The 17,739-nt window shown below is 49.7% G+C and overlaps 1 protein-coding gene across 2 annotated transcripts in view; it reads right to left on the reverse strand.

Annotated features, from left to right (window-relative positions):
• Positions 1-2,066: 2,066 nt before the first annotated feature.
• RBPMS2 (RNA binding protein, mRNA processing factor 2) overlaps positions 2,067-17,739 on the reverse strand; it is a 41,020-nt gene continuing 25,347 nt past the window's right edge. Inside the window, exons 3-9 of one of the 2 annotated variants that reach the window (XR_007243253.1) lie at positions 17,617-17,655; positions 16,177-16,239; positions 14,865-15,015; positions 13,557-13,705; positions 9,607-9,767; positions 6,032-6,100; positions 2,067-3,416 (exon numbers count right to left, since the gene is read on the reverse strand). Coding sequence is in view for 1 of the 2 variants with exons in the window: in XM_048481922.1 (XP_048337879.1) it covers positions 6,038-6,100; positions 13,557-13,705; positions 14,865-15,015; positions 16,177-16,239; positions 17,617-17,655 (465 nt within the window). In the remaining variant the exon portion in view is untranslated. The remainder of the gene's footprint in view (positions 3,417-6,031; positions 6,101-9,606; positions 9,768-13,556; positions 13,706-14,864; positions 15,016-16,176; positions 16,240-17,616; positions 17,656-17,739) is intronic. The other variant, XM_048481922.1, reaches the window with a different exon arrangement.

Here is a 17,739-nt window from a genome sequence, read left to right on the forward strand (position 1 = left end):
GTTCGGTCCCGTCAGGCCCATGAGAAACTGCCAGCCCCAGCAAAGAGAGGCCGGGTGGCAGAGCGGTAGAGATAGACCAAAGATGCATTCATAAAGGACAGCTTGGAAGTTTGGGATGGGATTCACAGTGAACGACATCAGGGGCAATAACCCTAATGACCTCTTGTATTCGGGTAAATACTGTTGTAGGAAACCCCAAAGCTTTGGTGCACTGATGGGGACAATTTAATCAACATTCAGAATTCCTAACTAGTGGAGAGGTTACTTTTCAGTGGCATAGTCTTAAGCAGGGGTCTTCAAACTATGGCCCTCCAGATGTTCATGGACTACAATTCCCATCAGCCCCTGCCAGCATGGCCAAGTGGTAGGGCTCATGGGAATTGTAGTCTATGAACATCTGGAGGGCCATAGTTTGAAGACCCCTGGTCTTAAGGAATGCATTCCTCCCCCCACGCAGCATTGTAAAGTGGTACTGCCCCAAGATAAAGGATGGAGCATGGAGGTTAGGGATATACCATTAGCCAGATCCGGAGCAACCCTTCTGCAGGTAGCAAAGACTTCTATCTGAGGAGTGCCAGTCCTGCCCCTTGTAGCAGCCTGAAGTGCCCCATGAAATCATGCTCAGCAAGCAGATTTCGGGTTGCCACAGAGGCGATAGCACCCACTTGACAGGTTGCCACCCGTGAAACCAGCCAGCCAGCTTTCAAAATTCAATATCGCCCCATTCCCTTGAAGAGCCACTCTTCCACCCACTACCCTGTTTCCCCGAATATAAGACATCCCCAGAAAATAAGACGTAGAAGTTTTGCTGAAGTGCGAAATATAAGGCATCCCCCCAAAGTAAGACGTAGCAAAGTTTTTGTTTGGAAGCATGCCCGACGAACAGAACACAGAAGAATAAGACATCCCCTGAAAATAAGACATAGCGCATCTTTGGGGGCAAAAATTAATATAAGACACTGCCTTATTTTCAGGGAAACACAGTATCTTCCATGCAGGTTCCATGATATACATGGTAACCATTATCTCTGCAGAAAAGATAATTGGACGCAACAGTTTGCTTGGATTCAACCTGGTAGGATTCGGAATCAGGTAGCCAGCTCAAGGTAAATTCAGCCTTCCATCCTTCCAAGGTCAGTAAAAGGAATACACAGCTTGTGGGGGGAAAGCGTAAATGACCGGGGAAGGCAGTGGCAAACCACCCGGCAAACAAAGTAACTTTGTTTACCACCCTAGTAAACTTTGTGATGTAATGTCACCACATGGGTCAGTAATGACTCAGTGCTAGCACAGGGGAGAAGTCGATCTATGGCTACCAATCTTGATCCTCCTTGATCTCAGATTGCAAATGCCTTACCAGACCAGGTGCTTAGGAGCAGCAGCAGGCCATTGCTTTCACCTCCTGCATGTGAACTCCCAAAGGCAGCTGGTGGGCCACTGCGAGTAGCAGAATGCTGGACTAGATGGACTCTGGTCTGATCCAGCAATTGGCCATGATTGAAGTCTATAAAATTGAAGTCTATAAAATTATGCATGGGGTAGAAAATGTTGACAGAGAGAAATTTTTCTCTCTTTCTCACAATACTAGAACCAGGGGGCATTCATTGAAAATGCTGGGTGGGGAAGAATTAGGACTAATAAAAGGAAACATTTCTTCACACAACATGTGATTGGTGTTTGGAATATGCTGCCACAGGAGGTGGTGATGGCCACTAACCTGGATAGCTTTAAAAGGGGCTTGGACAGATTTATGGAGGAGAAGTCGATCTCTGGCTACCAATCTTGATCCTCCTTGATCTCTGATTGCAAATGCCTTAGCAGACCAGGTACTCAGGAGCAGCAGCAGCAGCAGCAGGCCATTGCTTTCATATCCTGCACATGAGCTCCCAAAGGCACCTGGTGGGCCACTGCGAGTAGCAGAGGGCTGGACTAGATGGACTCTGGTCTGATCCAGCAGGCTAGTTCTTATCTGTTTTCTCTTTTTGATACTGTTCCCTTGGCACCCTATCACCCAGTTTCTATTTTTGAAACTATAAAGAAGAAAAAAGAACAATTGCAACACGCCAGAGAGTACAATTCATATATTATCCAGTTTCACATTCATAGGATTATAGCAACTTATTCTCAAGGATCCGAATACAAGCGAGACAGCCATGGTCCAATATAATAATACTTAAAGCACTTCCAATACCAAGCAATAAAAGGTCAACAAAAAGGGCACAAATCTCTTGTTACTATGCCTGACAGATAACCGTTTTACAGAAAGGTTCTTTTCGTTTTTCTCCTCTTCAAGCTTTTCTTTTTCTTTTAAACTAAACATTTAAACTTATCTTACAGATTACAGTTTCTCTTTAATAATTAATTGCACACAAAAAAAACCCCACACAAAATCTTTTTTTATGAGGCATAAATATTTCCTTATTACACAAGGTACAAAAATACTCGTACATCTTTTGTTCGGTATTCCTGCAAGGATGGCGTATTATTTGGCAAGACTGAAACCTCAACAATCAAGAGAGGGATGTGAGGGGAGGGGGGGGAAGTTAAATATTTTACAGCTGTTCTATATATAGAAGTCTGACAGAGAGAAAAAACAACACACACGCACATACAAAAACTACCCTGGCTTGAACTGAAGGAGGAGAAAAAAAAATGGACACAAAATCCAGCACATTTGAATCCCTCCCAATATTCTGAAGTCGAACACGGAAGGAGGGCGGGAAACCCAAGACAGATGCCTAGTTTTTCACGGAAGCAAGTTGTGGGGAAAAAACTTCAGTGTTGGATAGCTAGGCCGGAACCTGTTGCTGTGGTTATACGAATGCTAGAAAACAAGCACACACGTTACACACCCACCAAGTTAAAGTGTTGTCAATCCATGCCAGAAAGAAAAAAAAACATGCAAAACCGATTGTCTCTTCGCTTCCTCCAGCGGAACTGCATAAACACAATTGAGCATCGTAAAGGCCTGGATATTGCACTGTATACAGCTAGACCGCCCTGCATGCCAGCGGCCCGGCTGGGAAACTACAAACCTGGCTACCGCCAAGATCGGGTCTCTCCGACTCAACCTCAGTGTAGCAAAAAAGGAAGGGGGGGGGGCACACACCAACACATGCCCCCCAGCAGCGGGAGTTTGCTGGGACTTAAGCGGAGTGACAGGCAGGCAAAATACAGACCATGCAAGTCCACAGTAGGGGGTGGGGGCTGTTGCTATTCACAGTCTTGGATGGGGAAGCCCACGGCTTCGTTTGCGAGAAGCGTGGGTTACTGCACTGAGGCACCTTCTCCGGTGACCACGGGAAAGGATTTGGGGGTGGGGGGTGGGAGGAGGATTTCCAGCGATCCACAGCTGCTTCATCCCTGGCATATCGCTCCATGGGGGAGGGAGGGGGAACGTGGGCCGAGAGGCGTCCCTTGAAAGCAAAAGAGAGAGGAAATGGGTTACTGTTAGCAAGCAAATAGTTAGCTCTCTTCCCTGTCCACTAAGGAACACAGAAAGGTCACCTTCTCTCCACTCCCCCTCCAGGGTAGCAAGAAGAAGAACAAGAAGAACAAGAAAAAGAACAAGAAGAACAAGAAGAAGAACAAGAAGAACAAGAAGAAGAAGAGAAGGAGTAGGAGGAGTTTGGATTTATATCTCCCCTTTCTCTCCTGTAGGAGACTCAAAGGGGCTTACAATCTCCTTGCCCTTCCCCCCTCACAACAAACACCCTGTGAGGTAGGTGGGGCTGAGAGAGCTCCGAGAAGCTGTGACTAGCCCAAGGTCACCCAGCTGGCGTGTGTGGGAGTGCACAGGCTAATCTGAATTCCCCAGATAAGCCTCCACAGTTCAGGCGGCAGAGCTGGGAATCAAACCCGGTTCCTCCAGATTAGATACACGAGCTCTTAACCTCCTACGCCACTGCTGCTCCTTGACCCTGCTTTGAGGATGGGAAAGCTAACTGGAGCTCTGGGGAAAACCTGAGTTTGATGCCCCCCAGGCATGTGCCCGGTGCAATGCGCACCCCCGGCCCCCTTGTAGCTACACCCAGTGGCGTATCTAGGCAAACTGGAGTTTGGCGCCCTCCCCCACCGTGACCAAGCAATGATTTTTTTACACCAGGTCGTTTCAAAGTCACCATCACATTATAGAACATGCCCCAACCCACAAATCTGAACACAGCAATAGGCCACGCCACACAGCAGAAATAATTAAAAAAAAACATTTTCAAAAATGCTTTCAAAATGTTTTATTACTGCTATGAAAACATTTTATGGTGTTGTATCCAGTCCCCCCAATTGTGGGAAACAGCATCACTTTCAAGGTTATTTAAACTGGGAATTCCAGATTCTCCCTTTAAGGTGGATTTAAAAGGAGAATCTGGGCTCCCTAGTTTAAACAAGTGATGCTGGAATCCACCCCCAAACAGAATCATATTCAATGGTGTTTAAACTAGGGAGCCCAGATTCTCCTTTTAAATCCACCTTAAAGGGAGAATCTGGGGTTCCCAGTTCAAACAGCATTGAAAGTGATGCTATATTGGGGTTGATTCTCCCCCACCCAGAAACAGCATCACTTTCAATGTTTAAACTGGGGACCTCAGATTCTCCCTTTAAATCCATGCCAAAGGGGGGGGATTTAAAAGGAAAATCTGGGGAAATTTGGGGGGTGCCTGCTGTCAGGGGTGCAATTGTTAAGCTAGCAGCACCAAACGTTCAGGGTACCTTTAGGAGACTCTCCTAATGCTACCACCCAGGTTTTGTTAGCTCCCATTGGAAACAATGGGTGATGGGGTACTGCCTTTGGGAGTCCATAGCTTTGGACCCCAGACCAAACTTCACAAAACCTGGGTGGTATCAGTAAGAGACTCTCCTGATGATACCTCCCAGGTTTGGTGAAGTTTGGTTCAGGGGGTCCAAAGTTATGGACCCTCAAAAGTGTAGCCCCATCTCCTATTAGCTCCCATTGGAAACAATGGGGGATGGGGCACCCCCTTTGAGAGTGCATAACTTTGGACTCCCTGAACCAAACCTCACCAAACCTGTGTGACAGCATCAGGAGAGTCTCCTGAAACATCCCTGAAATTTTGGTGCTGCTAGCCTAAAAACTGCGCCCTGTACAGGTCAAAAACGGAAAAACACTGACAATACAAAAAATCCCACAAACAAACCTGCAGTTTTTGTGCCCTCCCCCACAAGGGGGCGCCCTGGGCAACTGCCCACTTTGCCCAATGGGAGGAAAGCCTCTGCGGGAAAGGAATGCCAGGTAGGATAAATGACAGGTGATTGTCTCCATCCTGACAGGATTCTCCTTCCAAGCTGCCTCGTGGGGGTAAGGGATCGGCTACCAATTCCGCTGTTTCAATAAAGGGAGGCTGGACTCTGGCCACTTTGCAATGGGCAAGTCACAAGCAGACACGGTAGTCGCACATACTTAAACCCTCCATATCCCTCTCCAGTCCAAGGTCAACATTAAAGGTGAGACTGTGGTTCAGTGGCAGAGCATCCGCCTTGCGTTCAGAAAGTCCCAGGTTCCATCCTTGGCATCTCCCAATTTAAAGGTCTCAGGTGGTGGCTGATGGAAAAGGCTTCTCCTGCCAATCAGATTAGACAATACTAACCCAGACAGACCAATGGTCTGACACAGTAGAAGGGCACTTTGTGTGCATTCACACTCCCATTAAAATGGAGGCTGCAAAACTGGAGCTTAAAGAAACTTGCACCTGGAAATAAATCTTCTGCTAACCACCTGGCGGCAAGGTGAGGCTGTTCAGCTACTTGTGCAGTGACAACCGGCCATGTGGAACACATGGGGAAAAGACTGGGACGTGTGCCTTGCAATTCCCCGGTCTCTGCCAGGAAAACAAAGTCGGCTTCAGTTTGCCATGACTAGCTGAACCAGCCAAGAGGGAAAGGGTCTGAAGTTTGCGGCCTGACCAGATTTAGCAGAGGTTCTAAAAGGAACAGCCCAAAAGTGCCCCAAAACTCTAACGATCCAAAGCTTAAGCAGAAACGTGCACCAGAGACTCGTCGCAAGAGAGATACTCACTAAAAACTAACAGAACTGGCGAGATTTCCATCCTTGTTGGGTCGCTTCAGAAGGAGGATACCAGCGCATCTGGAAGACAGAGAAAGAATGTGGCAGAGAAGGCCGGCTGTGGCAAAATGCAGGCAGTAACTCCGCTTAGGTCTTCCTAACTATCTTACACAGGTGTCAAACTCGCGGCCCTCCAGATGTTGTGGATGCTGGCAGGGGATGATGCTGGCAGGGGATGATGGGAACTGTAGCCCATAACATCTGGAGGGCCGTGAGTTTGACACCTATGATAGGAGCACTGGAAGGCTTCCAACCCCCCAACCCCCCCGCCCAACACAGCCCCATCTAATGTTGGCAACGGACCAGGCCCTTTTCTGCACAAAGAAACAAGTCAGCTGACCCAACTCCGGCATGATCCCAAAGCACTACTCTAAGAAACCACCGGGGGTGGGGGGGGGGAGGGACTAATTGCATCTACCCAGACTGCCGGCTCACACATCACAAAAGGTAGTCGCGTTCACAGCTAGACTGAGGCTGCTGCAAGACGTCCTAGCGATGGTGGCCGTCTCTTGTGGGCCACCTGCCATCACTTCTTTCCATGCAACCTACAGCTGATGGTAGCGTTAAGGAACTGCAGAAATTTCATTCTGTATCCAATTTGTACTCTTATTAAAGACTGCATTTCACAGCCATACCCTCTGGGTGAGGGAGGAGAGAGAAATGGCCAGCGTGGTAGATTCTAACCTGGAGAACAGGGTTTGATTCCCCACTCCACCTGATTGGCAGAGAGGCTTATCTGGTGAGCCAGATGTGTTTCCGCACTCCTACATTCCTTCTGGGTGACCTTGGGCCAGTCACAGTTCTCTCTGAACTCTCTCAGCCCCACCGACCTCCCAAGGTGTCTGTTGTGGGGAGAGGAAGGGAAAGGAGCTTGTCAGCCACCTTGAGTCTCTTTACAGGAGAGAAAGGTGGGGTATAAATCCAAACTCTTCTTCTACTCTATTAAAGACTGCATTTCGCAGCCATACCCTCTGGGTGAAGGGGAAGAGAGAAATGGCGCAAACTCATTGATTCTTTTGCCATACGCTCCACATTACATGCAGTTTGTGGGGGGAATCTACTGTTCTCTACTGACTCTACAATAAACCCAGGAGAAACTTCCCAGCAGCTTCTCAATACATCTACTAGAGGAGACTGAATTTCAAAAGTTCCAGTTCCCAACGTTGTTGTTCTTTGCTGTAAGCAAAATAAAAAAAAAAAAACTACAGCTGGCCAATTCACCACACAAAACAAAAAATAGAAGTTTCTTAAAAATAGATGCCGTTCCTGGGATTTGTGAGTTGAAAACTGCATCAATGGAGTATAAATGACACCCAATATCTATCTATCTATCTATCTATCTATCTATCTATCTATCTATCTATCTATCTATCTATCTATCTATCTATCTATCTATCTATCTATCTATCTATCTATCTATCTATCTATCTATCTATCTATCTATCTATCTATCTATCTATCTATCTATCTATCTATCTATCTATCTATCTATCTATCTAATATTAATTTTTGCTCCCAAAGATGTGCTATGTCTTATTTTCAGGGGATGTCTTATTTTTCCTGTGTTTTGTTCGTCGGGCATGCTTCCAAACAAAAACTTTGCTATGTCTTACTTTCGGGAGATGCCTTATATTTCGCACTTCAGCAAAACCTCTACTATGTCTTATTTTTCGGGGATGTCTTATATTAGGGGAAACAGGGTATCTATCTATCTATCAAAACAGTCGTGAGCCTAACAACGTAGGACGATTCACAAGAGAGGGCGTAACCTTGCTCTGCTAGCATAAAAATGCAGATTTTTCTCTAGAGTCTGCCCTGATCAACGTTCAACGCCTCAATCACTCTCCCGGGTTTTTCGCCTTCACGCAAGGTTGCAACTGTTTTTTTTCTCGACTGACAGCCACCCAGATAGCCATCTTCCACAACCCCCGTCCCATAATCCTCCCCCCCCATACTTCAGTTTGTAAGCATTTCCCAGATTCCCAAAGCCCTCTCCCCCGCACATCTGGAATCAGTTTTATCCATCCTGCCCCGATAGCCGGGTGGGAACAGGAAGTTCCCTCTTTGCCGGACTGCGCTCTCTGCTCTTTCGCCCTGGCTGGAGGGTGCCGTGGATCCAGCTAGAGGAAAGGAAGAAGAGGGCTGAGATGCTCGAAATGCCCGCTTGCTGGGACAGAAGATATAGCTGCTTGAGACAGGCAGATGTTTGGGGCTTTGCTGCTTGGAGTAGAAGGAATAACCCCCAATCTTATTCTACCTATATGGTATTATCAGCTTTCCACAGTTCAATCCAGAATTGCCAGTCTGCCCTAATCTATAGGGCAGGGGTCTGTAACCTGTGGCTCTCCAGATGTTCTTGGACTACAATTCCCATCAGCCCCTGCCAGCATGGCCAATTGGCAATGGGATTTGTAGTCCATGAATATCTGGAGAGCCACAGGTTGCAGACCCCTGCTATAGGGCCTGCTCCCAACAGAATCCAGCCTCCCACTAGTTGCCAACCTCCAGGTGGTGGCTGGATACCTTCATTATGACTGGTCGCTAGGCAAAGGGGGTAAGTTCACCTAGAGCAGGGGTAGGGAACCTGCGGCTCTCCAGATGTTCAGGAACTACAATTCCCATCAGCCCCTACCAGACAGAGGCTGATGGGAATTGTAGTTCCTGAACATCTGGAGAGCCGCAGGTTCCCTACCCCTGACCTAGAGCAAATGGCTGCTCCACTCAAGTATCTCCCCTCCACAAACCACACCCTCCCCAAATCTCCAGGTATTCCCCAACCCGGAACTGGCAACCCGGCTCATCATCACAGTCCACGGCAGACGAACCACGTGTGGTTGCACAGTAAGCCACCCCCCCACCCAGCCAAAACCTCTCACCCATTTAGGTCTCATGACGTTTCCTTTCATAATCATCTGGAGGCAAGAAAAGGGGAAGAGGGGGGAGACAGTCAGGACTCGGCTCGGGGAGGAGAAAAGAGAGCGTGTGTTGGAAGGAGGATTTCTCCAGACTCCGGCAAGGAAGGAGAGAACTTGTTGTATTCCACTGCAGGAGTCTGCGGCGTGGCAGACGTGTGCCAGGTTGACTGTGCAGGGAAGGGGGGAATCAAAAAATGTGTCTTTGCTACTGGTACAAGCCACCTCCTCCCGTGGTGATGGTGGTGGAGTGAAACACAGGTGGCCAGGAGACCCCCCCCTCCACCCCCTGCCGTGGCACCCCGCGGCAGGGCCTCTCCCCCTCCCCGCCACACCCCAGACGGGACCGCTCCACCGCCGCTCAGAGGGAGCCGCGTGGAGCAAGAGCCGGTGCCATGCTGCGGTGCCCTCGTCGTGTCGTGTGTCAAGTTGGCAAGAGGTGGGTTAGAGAAATGCCTGGCGCTTCGTTCGCCTGGGGTGTGGATAGCGTGAGGCCCATGCACTGGGTTGCTAAGGAAGAAGAGGGGCAAACATCCCCCTCAAAACAAAGCTTGTGGATTGCCCCCCGCCCTGCCCCACATCGTGCCCAGTGGCATAGAGGAGAGATTGCCTTACCAGCCTTTCCAGACAGGGGCCCACCAGCCTTTAAAAGGACTCTAGGAATGAAGTAGCTCTGCAGCCAACTCCACTCCGGGCTGAGCTAGGGCGGTCCCGCCTCCGGGGCCAGCTCTGGGCCTTCGGGGCTAGCCTGCACCCGCAATCCTGGCTGCAGATCGCTGAAGACATCAAAGGAGGCATCGTTTCAACCGCCGGCCGGCCAACAGGGGGCGCCCCCAGCCGGCAACAGAGTTTGCTTTGGCAGGTGCCACTAGACACAGCACCCTGCTACTCTTCGTAGCCCCTTCTGCTGGGAGGGTGTTGACATTCAGTAGCGAACACACTGGGCTCTGCAAATGAAAACCTGCCTGTGTCCCCTGGCCTGAAAGATGTCCAGCTAGCCTCAACCAGGGCCAGGAGAAGCAACGGCGTAGTGTTTAAGAGCAGGTGCACTCTAATCTGGAGAACCGGGGTTTGATTCCCCGCTCTGCCACTTGAGCTGTGGAGGCTTATCTGGGGAACCAGATTAGCTTGTGCGCTCCAACTGGGTGACCTTGAGCTAGTCATAGCTCTACGGAGCTCTCTCAGCCCCACCCACCTCACAGGGTGTTTCTTGTGGGGGGGGGGAGGGAAAGGAGATTGTAAACCCCTTTGAGTCTCCTACAGGAGAGAAAGGGTGGGGATAAATCCAAACCCCTCCTCTTCTTCTTCTACTCCTCTTCTTCTCAATCCTGGCCCCAACTTGGTGGAACATTCTGTTCAGTGAGACCCCCACAGCCCCGCAGGATTTGATGCAGTTCCGCAGGGCCTGTAGGACAGAGCCGTTCCACCAGGTGTCTGGTTGGGACAGCTCCGGGTTTTCCACCAGTCTGTCCGCCTTCATATTACGTGTATATCAGTGCCATCCCATTTAGAATGATTTTAAATGTTTTTATCTGTAGTTAAACTGGTTTTATGTGGAACGGAATATGTTGTCAGCAACCTTGAGCCTAATAGTATTATATATCTTGAAGTTTGGAAAACCTAAATCTGATGAATTTCAATGCCTTGGAGGTTCTTTCCCCTCACTGAGGCTAGCAAAAAGAGGGTCTAGCTCAGGGGTCTGCAACCTGTGGCTCTCCTGATGCTCATGGACTACAATTCCCATCAGCCCCTGCCAGCATGGGGCTGATGGGAATTGTAGTCCATCGAAAACATCTGGAAAAACTCCTGGAGACCACAGGCTGGTATCTAACTGCCTGGAAATGAGCTATCATTTGCTCGTTTACAGAGGGGTTTGTTGCAGAGGAAAGGGGCAAAGGGCAGGTGGACCCCGGAGATGTTCTCGCAAGGTGACTTGAGGATGAACCCAGTACAATAGCCATCATGTAAGACAGACCCGGGGGGAATACAAAGTGATTTTGTCTAATCACCAGTTCTGAGCAGGGCTGCACGCACTTTTGGGGGCTCCTGCCCTGTGGTAGGATTCAAATAATTTAACAACTGGTTGTTTACAAGCACCATTTTAACAACCGGTTCTGCCGAAGTGGGAATGTCAACTCAATGCATGGCAGCTGTGAAAAAGGCAAAGTCTATGCTGGGGATAATTAGGAAAGGAATTGGGAATAAAACTGCAAAGATTGTCATGCCCTTGTATAAAGCCGTGGTGCGACCGCACTTGGAGTACAGTGTTCAGTTCTGGTCGCCACATCTCAAAAAGGATATCGAAGAGATAGAAAAAGTGCAGAGAAGAGCAACGAGGATGATTGAGGGACTGGAGCGCCTTCCTTATGAGGAGAGGCTGCAGCGTTTGGGACTCTTTAGTTTGGAGAGGAGAGGTCTGAGGGGGGGTATGATTGAAGTCTATAAAATTATGCATGGGGTAGAAAATGTTGACAGAGAGAAATTTTTCTCTCTTTCTCACAATACTAGAACCAGGGGGCATCCATTTAAAATGCTGGGGAGAATGGAAGGACTAATAAAAGGAAACACTTCTTCACATAACGTGTGATTGGTGTTTGGAATATGCTGCCACAGGAGGTGGTGATGGCCACTCACCTGGATAGCTTTAAAAAGGGCTTGGACAGATTTATGGAGGAGAAGTCGATCTATGGCTACCAATCTTGATCCGCCTTGATCTCAGATTGCAAATGCATTAGCAGACCAGGTGCTCGGGAGCAACAGCCGCAGAAGGCCCTTGCTTTCACCTCCTGCCTGTGAGCTCCCAAAGGCACCTGGTGGGCCACTGCGAGTAGCAGAGAGCTGGACTAGATGGACTCTGGTCTGATCCAGCTGGCTTGTTCTTATGTTCTTATGTGGTGCGAACCAACTGAATCCCACCACTGCTCCTGCCCCCCAGCTGTTTGCAGCAAATGGCCAATGTGGCAGTAGTGTGGACCCAGGGATGCTTACAGGCCATTCTGGGGGTAGCACATTCACCATATGGTGTAGCACTGCGGCCTATTGGTAGTTTTAGTCACAGGGCTTAGCCAGTCATCTCATCAAGATAGGATCCTTTTCTGTACTCCAGGGAAAGCGTCTTTAACTCTTCAACCTTCCCACCCATTTGTTAACACACCAGGATCCCAGCCTATGAACCAAGCAGAGTTTTTAAGCGGCCACTTGCTCCGCAAGCAAGAGGCAAACTAATGTTTAACTCCGTAAAGCTTTTTATGAGTAACACGTTTTGTTTAAAGAGGAAGCATTTGTGGGGGGTGGAGAGGAACGAAAGGACTTGATCTCAAAGCAGACGCAGTAAGCACCGTGCTTTTGTCTCCGGAGATGAGAGAAATCTCTCTGACCCGTGTGGGCATTCTTTTGCGAGTCTGTCTCAAGTTGGAGTTCTGTACCTTGCATGTAACCAGGTTTGGTTTCCTCTGTGAGCATTATAATCTCAAAATACTGTTTGCGGGCATGAGACACTCCTTGTTACCACCTCAGCAGTGGGCCAAGGGTTATACAACTAGGTGTATACCTACAGGGTTGATGGAGGGATTCACCTGGAAAAACCTGCTTCCGTGCAGCAATGCAACTGGGCTGCCCCAATATCCCTTTGGGAGGACAAGGCGGATACCATGGGTACCCGTGAGATCAAGAGCGCTGTAAAAGCCAAGGTGAACAGCTGCACTTTTCTTCGAGGGCCTGATTTCGGATCAGTTGTGCTTCTAAAGCACAGGTGTCAAACTCGTTATGTATGGACTACATAACATCTGGAGGGCCGCGAGTTTGACACCTATGACACCTATGACACCATGCTGGCAGGGGCTGATGGGAATTGTAGTCCATAACATCTGGAGTGCCAAAGGTTTGCCACCACTGTTCTAAAGGCACAATTCCTTCAAGTTCTGCATTTGTCTGGAATCCTTCAGAACTGACCGAGTCCTGTTCCTTATTCCGCCAACACAAGAGCCCGTTCAAAAGCCGATTCAAACCTGTATTGTTACTAATAGTTAAGGAACTATTGGGGGGGGGGGCAATATTAAGAAAGGAGGGACCCACATTGCTCTTTTGGGGTCGGACGGCCCAGCCCAAAAGTCTTATTTTGCCAAAGCCCAGAAATGGACCTGGGGAAGCTCATCAAAATCTAAGCAGGCTCCGAGTCCAGAAGTTCCCTGGCATCATAGCTCCCAGATCAAAAAGGGGCATAGTCCATTTGGGTCTAGCCCAGGGCTCTGCAACCTGTGGCTCTCCAGATGTCCATGGACTACAATTCCCATCAGCCCCTGCCAGCATGGCCAATTGGCTGATGGGATTTGTAGTCCATGGACATCTGGAGAGCCACAGGTTGCAGACCCCTGGGCTAGCCAAATTAGCCTAGCCGGGACTGGCAACTCAGGTGCCGTGCAGAGCACTGAGCAATCTCCACTCCAGAGAGGCAATCAGCGCTTTCAAGCCCCGCGGGCACAGGCCTCCCAAGAGATTGGGGGCGTTGGAAAAGACTCCGCTTCCTGCCCCTCCCAAAGAAAGGGCGAGGCAATGCAAAACCTCACCTGAGCATGAAGGGCGGCGGCGGCGGCGGCAGCAGCTGGATATGTGAAAGCAGCATGTGGGATGGCAGGGGTTAACTCCGTGGTGTAGAGCGGGTAGGGAGCCCAGGCCTCCGGAGACGCTGGGATCAGGGCTGCTCCGGTCAGGTCGTCTAGACATGAAGAAGGGGGAGAAGCGGCAAAATCCATTGTGAGGAGGAGCACGGCGCTGGGAAGAGACAGCTTAAAGGCAGATGCAGGCCTATCTAGCAAAGGTCCCCCCCCCCCTTGCCAGCACTTTGCAAGCCACTGATTACGACTGCTTACACAGAACCAAGGGGGCTCCGGATGCAGCTATAGCTGGGGAGGCCCGCTGGTATGCTGGGCCCATAGTTCTGCCTCCTACCCGGCACCAAAGCAGAGTCTCTGTTCTCACCAGTATTCCCAGACATTCTTTTCCATGACCACTGAATGCAAGCTTGGTACTCAGCACCAGGCCACAGGCCAGGAGCAGCAATGGCGAAGTGGTTAAGAGCAGGTGCACTCTAATTTGGAGAACTGGGTTTGACTCCCCACTCTGCTACTTGTGCTGTGGAGGCTTATCTGGGGAACCAGATTAGCTTGTGAACTCCCAACACACGCCAGCTGGGTGACTTTGGGCTAGTCACAGTTTTTCAGCGCTCTCTCAGCCCCACCCACCTTTGTTGTGGAGGGAAGGGAAAGGAGATTGTAAGCCCCTTTGAATCTCCTTACAGGAGAGAAAGGAGGGATATAAATCCAAACTCTTCTTCTTTGACTTATCAGCAAGAGGGCACAGACTTTCTTGGCCCAAAGTCTCAGCGTCAACGCCAAGCACCTCTCCTTCAAAAGAAGGAAGGAGCAGACCTCTGTGGGGTCTCCACAGGGGCCTGCAACCTGCGGCTCTCCAGATGTTCATGGACTACAAATCCCATGACAGCATAGTCAAATTTCAGCTTGACAGCATAAGTCAATTTCAGCTTGACAGCATAAGTCAGTTTCAGCTTGACAGCATGGTCAATTTCAGCTTGACAGCATGGTCAATTTCAGCTTGACAGCATGGTCAATTTCAGCTTGACAGCATGGTCAATTTCAGCTTGACAGCATGGTCAATTTCAGCTTGACAGCATATGTCAATTTCAGCTTGACAGCATATGTCAATGTCAGCTTGACAGCATATGTCAATTTCAACTTGACCGCACTTTGCATCACTTCCACAGTGAGGGATAGGCTGCCCCCTTTACAAAGCATCACAAAAGCTCAAGAGAGACAGTTCAATTTATCCCCCGCCCCTTCCCCGCCTAAGTTCCTCACAAGGATCCCGTGCGATGAAGTGTGCTCCCAGGGCAGGGTGGAGGTTGGTGGGATTTGGCGTCGCCATCAGTTTGCTCTTGGCCATCTTGGTGTTGGCTTTTGCAAACTCTAACCGCAACGTCTGGGGGTTCTCTGGGTCGAAGCGGATGCCCTGCAGAGAGGGAAACAGAAGAAGAAAGAGGCACGTTCGCTGAAAACAAGAACTGGGGAAGCAGATGGTGTGGCGCCCTGTCACTTCTCCCTCCAGATAGCCGACCGACACATGCAACAGAGTTTAGTGGTACAGCCCTGAGGGGGACTGTACCATTTCGGACTGCAAGTAAGAACAAGTTTTTTTGAATGCTCCCGGTGTAAAGAGATCCTGCATGTAGAAAGTTAGAGGTTCTAGATCATAGGTGTCAAACTCGTGGCCCACCAGATGTTATGGTCTACAGTTCCCATCATCCCCTGCCAGCACTTTGCTGGCAGGGGATGATGGGAACTGTAGTCCATTTCATCTGGAGGGCCGTGAGTTTGACACCTATGTTCTAGATCGTCCTACTTTCTGCTGTGCTGCTTGCAGGGAATTTCTTTCCACCGGGAGGAAGTAGTATCACCCACAGCCTGAAGTGACAGAGCCTCAGGATTTTACCACCTCTCACCAGTGCATATTTCTGACCCCCCACCCCCCCACTACAGAAAGAACATGCCATCGAGGAGAGATTCACATGACTAATAACATTTTTGGAACCGTGGAGCCTCTGGAAGCAACCCATGTGCAAAGCAGAACATGAGATCTCTTCTCCAGGGGGGAAGGAAATGGTTTTCTGCATGTTTGAACCAAATCCTGGCGGTGCATGGTTGCATACTTGGCCGCCCCTCCAGCAGAGTCACTAAAACACCCACCCGGTTCCCAGACAACCTGGGGGAGGCTTTTGTACTTAAAAAAAAAATGAGAGTGGGAAAAAGGGACCAACAAAACGGGCAACGCGTTAGTGTTCAGCAAGCACTTAAGGCCTGCCAAGCGCGTTCCGAACACAGAGCACCGGGGAGAGTCCGACGGCAGAGCCAGCATCACATTTTTAGCATGAGCATTCCATTTTGGATATGAAGCTGCAGCTTACAGACACACTGCACGCTGAATAATGCACGCTGCAACTCTGTGAAATGGCGGCATCCACGGGCAACGACTGCGAAAGCGCGTTGGGAAGTGGGTCGAAAGGGCGTTATTCGGCACGCATGGAAGCGCCCCAGAGTTTAGATGGAGGATGGCTTTTGGGGGTGACTCCTGAATGTTAACAGCAACGACGGGAAGCAGGAGGGAGACACTCACATTCAAGGCGTTCTTGGCCGCTTCGGCACCAGACCGGCTGTCAAAGGTAACAAAGCCGACCGGCTAGGGGACAGAAAAAAGGTAAACAAACCACATGAGCCATACATACACGCACAACTCCTCCAGACTTGCGAGGAAGATTCCAAAGGCCCCCCACCCTTTCAAAGGGTCCTTTGCATCCTTTTTCCCACCATCTCCAGACTACAATCTTGGCAAATAAGCCAGAACATAGGCAACCATGCCCCTCCCAAGTCAAAAGGCCACGGGAAGGGGTAGTAGAGGATGACACAGGAGCTGCAGTGGAGTAGGAGGTTAGGAGCTCGTGTATCTAATCTGGAGGAACCGGGTTTGATTCCCAGCTCTGCCGCCTGAGCTGTGGAGGCTTATCTGGGGAATTCAGATTAGCCTGTGCACTCCCACGCACGCCAGCTGGGTGACCTTGGGCTAGTCACAGCTTCTTGAGCTCTCTCAGCCCCACCTACCTCACAGGGTGTTTGTTGTGAGGGGGGAAGGGCAAGGAGATTGTAAGCCCCTTTGAGTCTCCTACAAGGAGAGAAAGGGGGGATATAAATCCAAACTCTTATTATTATTATTACTCTGGGGAGAAGGTGGCAGAAGTTCATGATCAACTAAACCTCTGGCCCAGCTCATGGCAAATGAAGGAGGAGGAGAAGGAGGAAGAGGAGAAGAAGGAGAAATCTGGATTCATACCCCACCTTTCTCTCCTGTAAGGAGACTCAAGGTGGCTCACAAGCTCCTTTCCCTTCCTCTCCCCACAACAGACACCTTGGGAGGTAGGTGGGGCTGAGAGAGCTCCCAAGAACTGTGACTAGCCCAAGGTCACCCAGCAGGAATTGAGGAGTGCGGAAACACATCTGGTTCACCAGATAAGCCTCCACCACTCAGGTGGAGGAGTGGGGAATCAAACCCAGTTCTCCAGATTACAACCCACCCGCTCTTAACCACTACACCACGCTGGCCCGTGTAAAAGACCACCAAAATAAAAGGGTGATACCCTACCCTCTGGAGAATGCAACAGTAAGGCAAGGAGGTCACCTCCCTTTCGAAGCACCCCCTCCCCTCTGAAGAAGGGGCCCCATCTTCGATTAGAAAGCAGTTCTCCCCCAGTGTACAGTACTCGGACTGGGTGCTCCTTTTTCAGTTCTTGAGCAAGAATCACACCCAAGCATACAAGTCACAGTTCTTCGGAGCTCTCTCAGCCCCACCCGCCATAACAGTGTAATCCTATGCCAAGTTGCTCCAGCATAACCCCACTGAAATGAGTGGGCTTAGACCAGAGTAATATTCCTTAGGATTGCACAGTAAGACTACAACACAGGGATAAACGAGGAAAATTGCATCCCACCCCCTGCCTCTGACCCCAATTCACAACTTCGGCAATTACAAGCAGCGGCCACAAAGAGAAGTTGGAGGCATTACCTGTTTGGACGTTAGTTTGATCAGCGATCCTTCATAACCCTGGAAGAAGAAGCAGCCAGCAAAAGTTAAGTGATCCAACTCCTTAAAAGGACAAGAAAAGCTGGAAGGGCCGCTCGGTGGCCT

This window comes from Sphaerodactylus townsendi, linkage group LG17 (assembly GCF_021028975.2).
Source record: "Sphaerodactylus townsendi isolate TG3544 linkage group LG17, MPM_Stown_v2.3, whole genome shotgun sequence".
Lineage (NCBI taxonomy): Eukaryota > Metazoa > Chordata > Lepidosauria > Squamata > Sphaerodactylidae > Sphaerodactylus > Sphaerodactylus townsendi.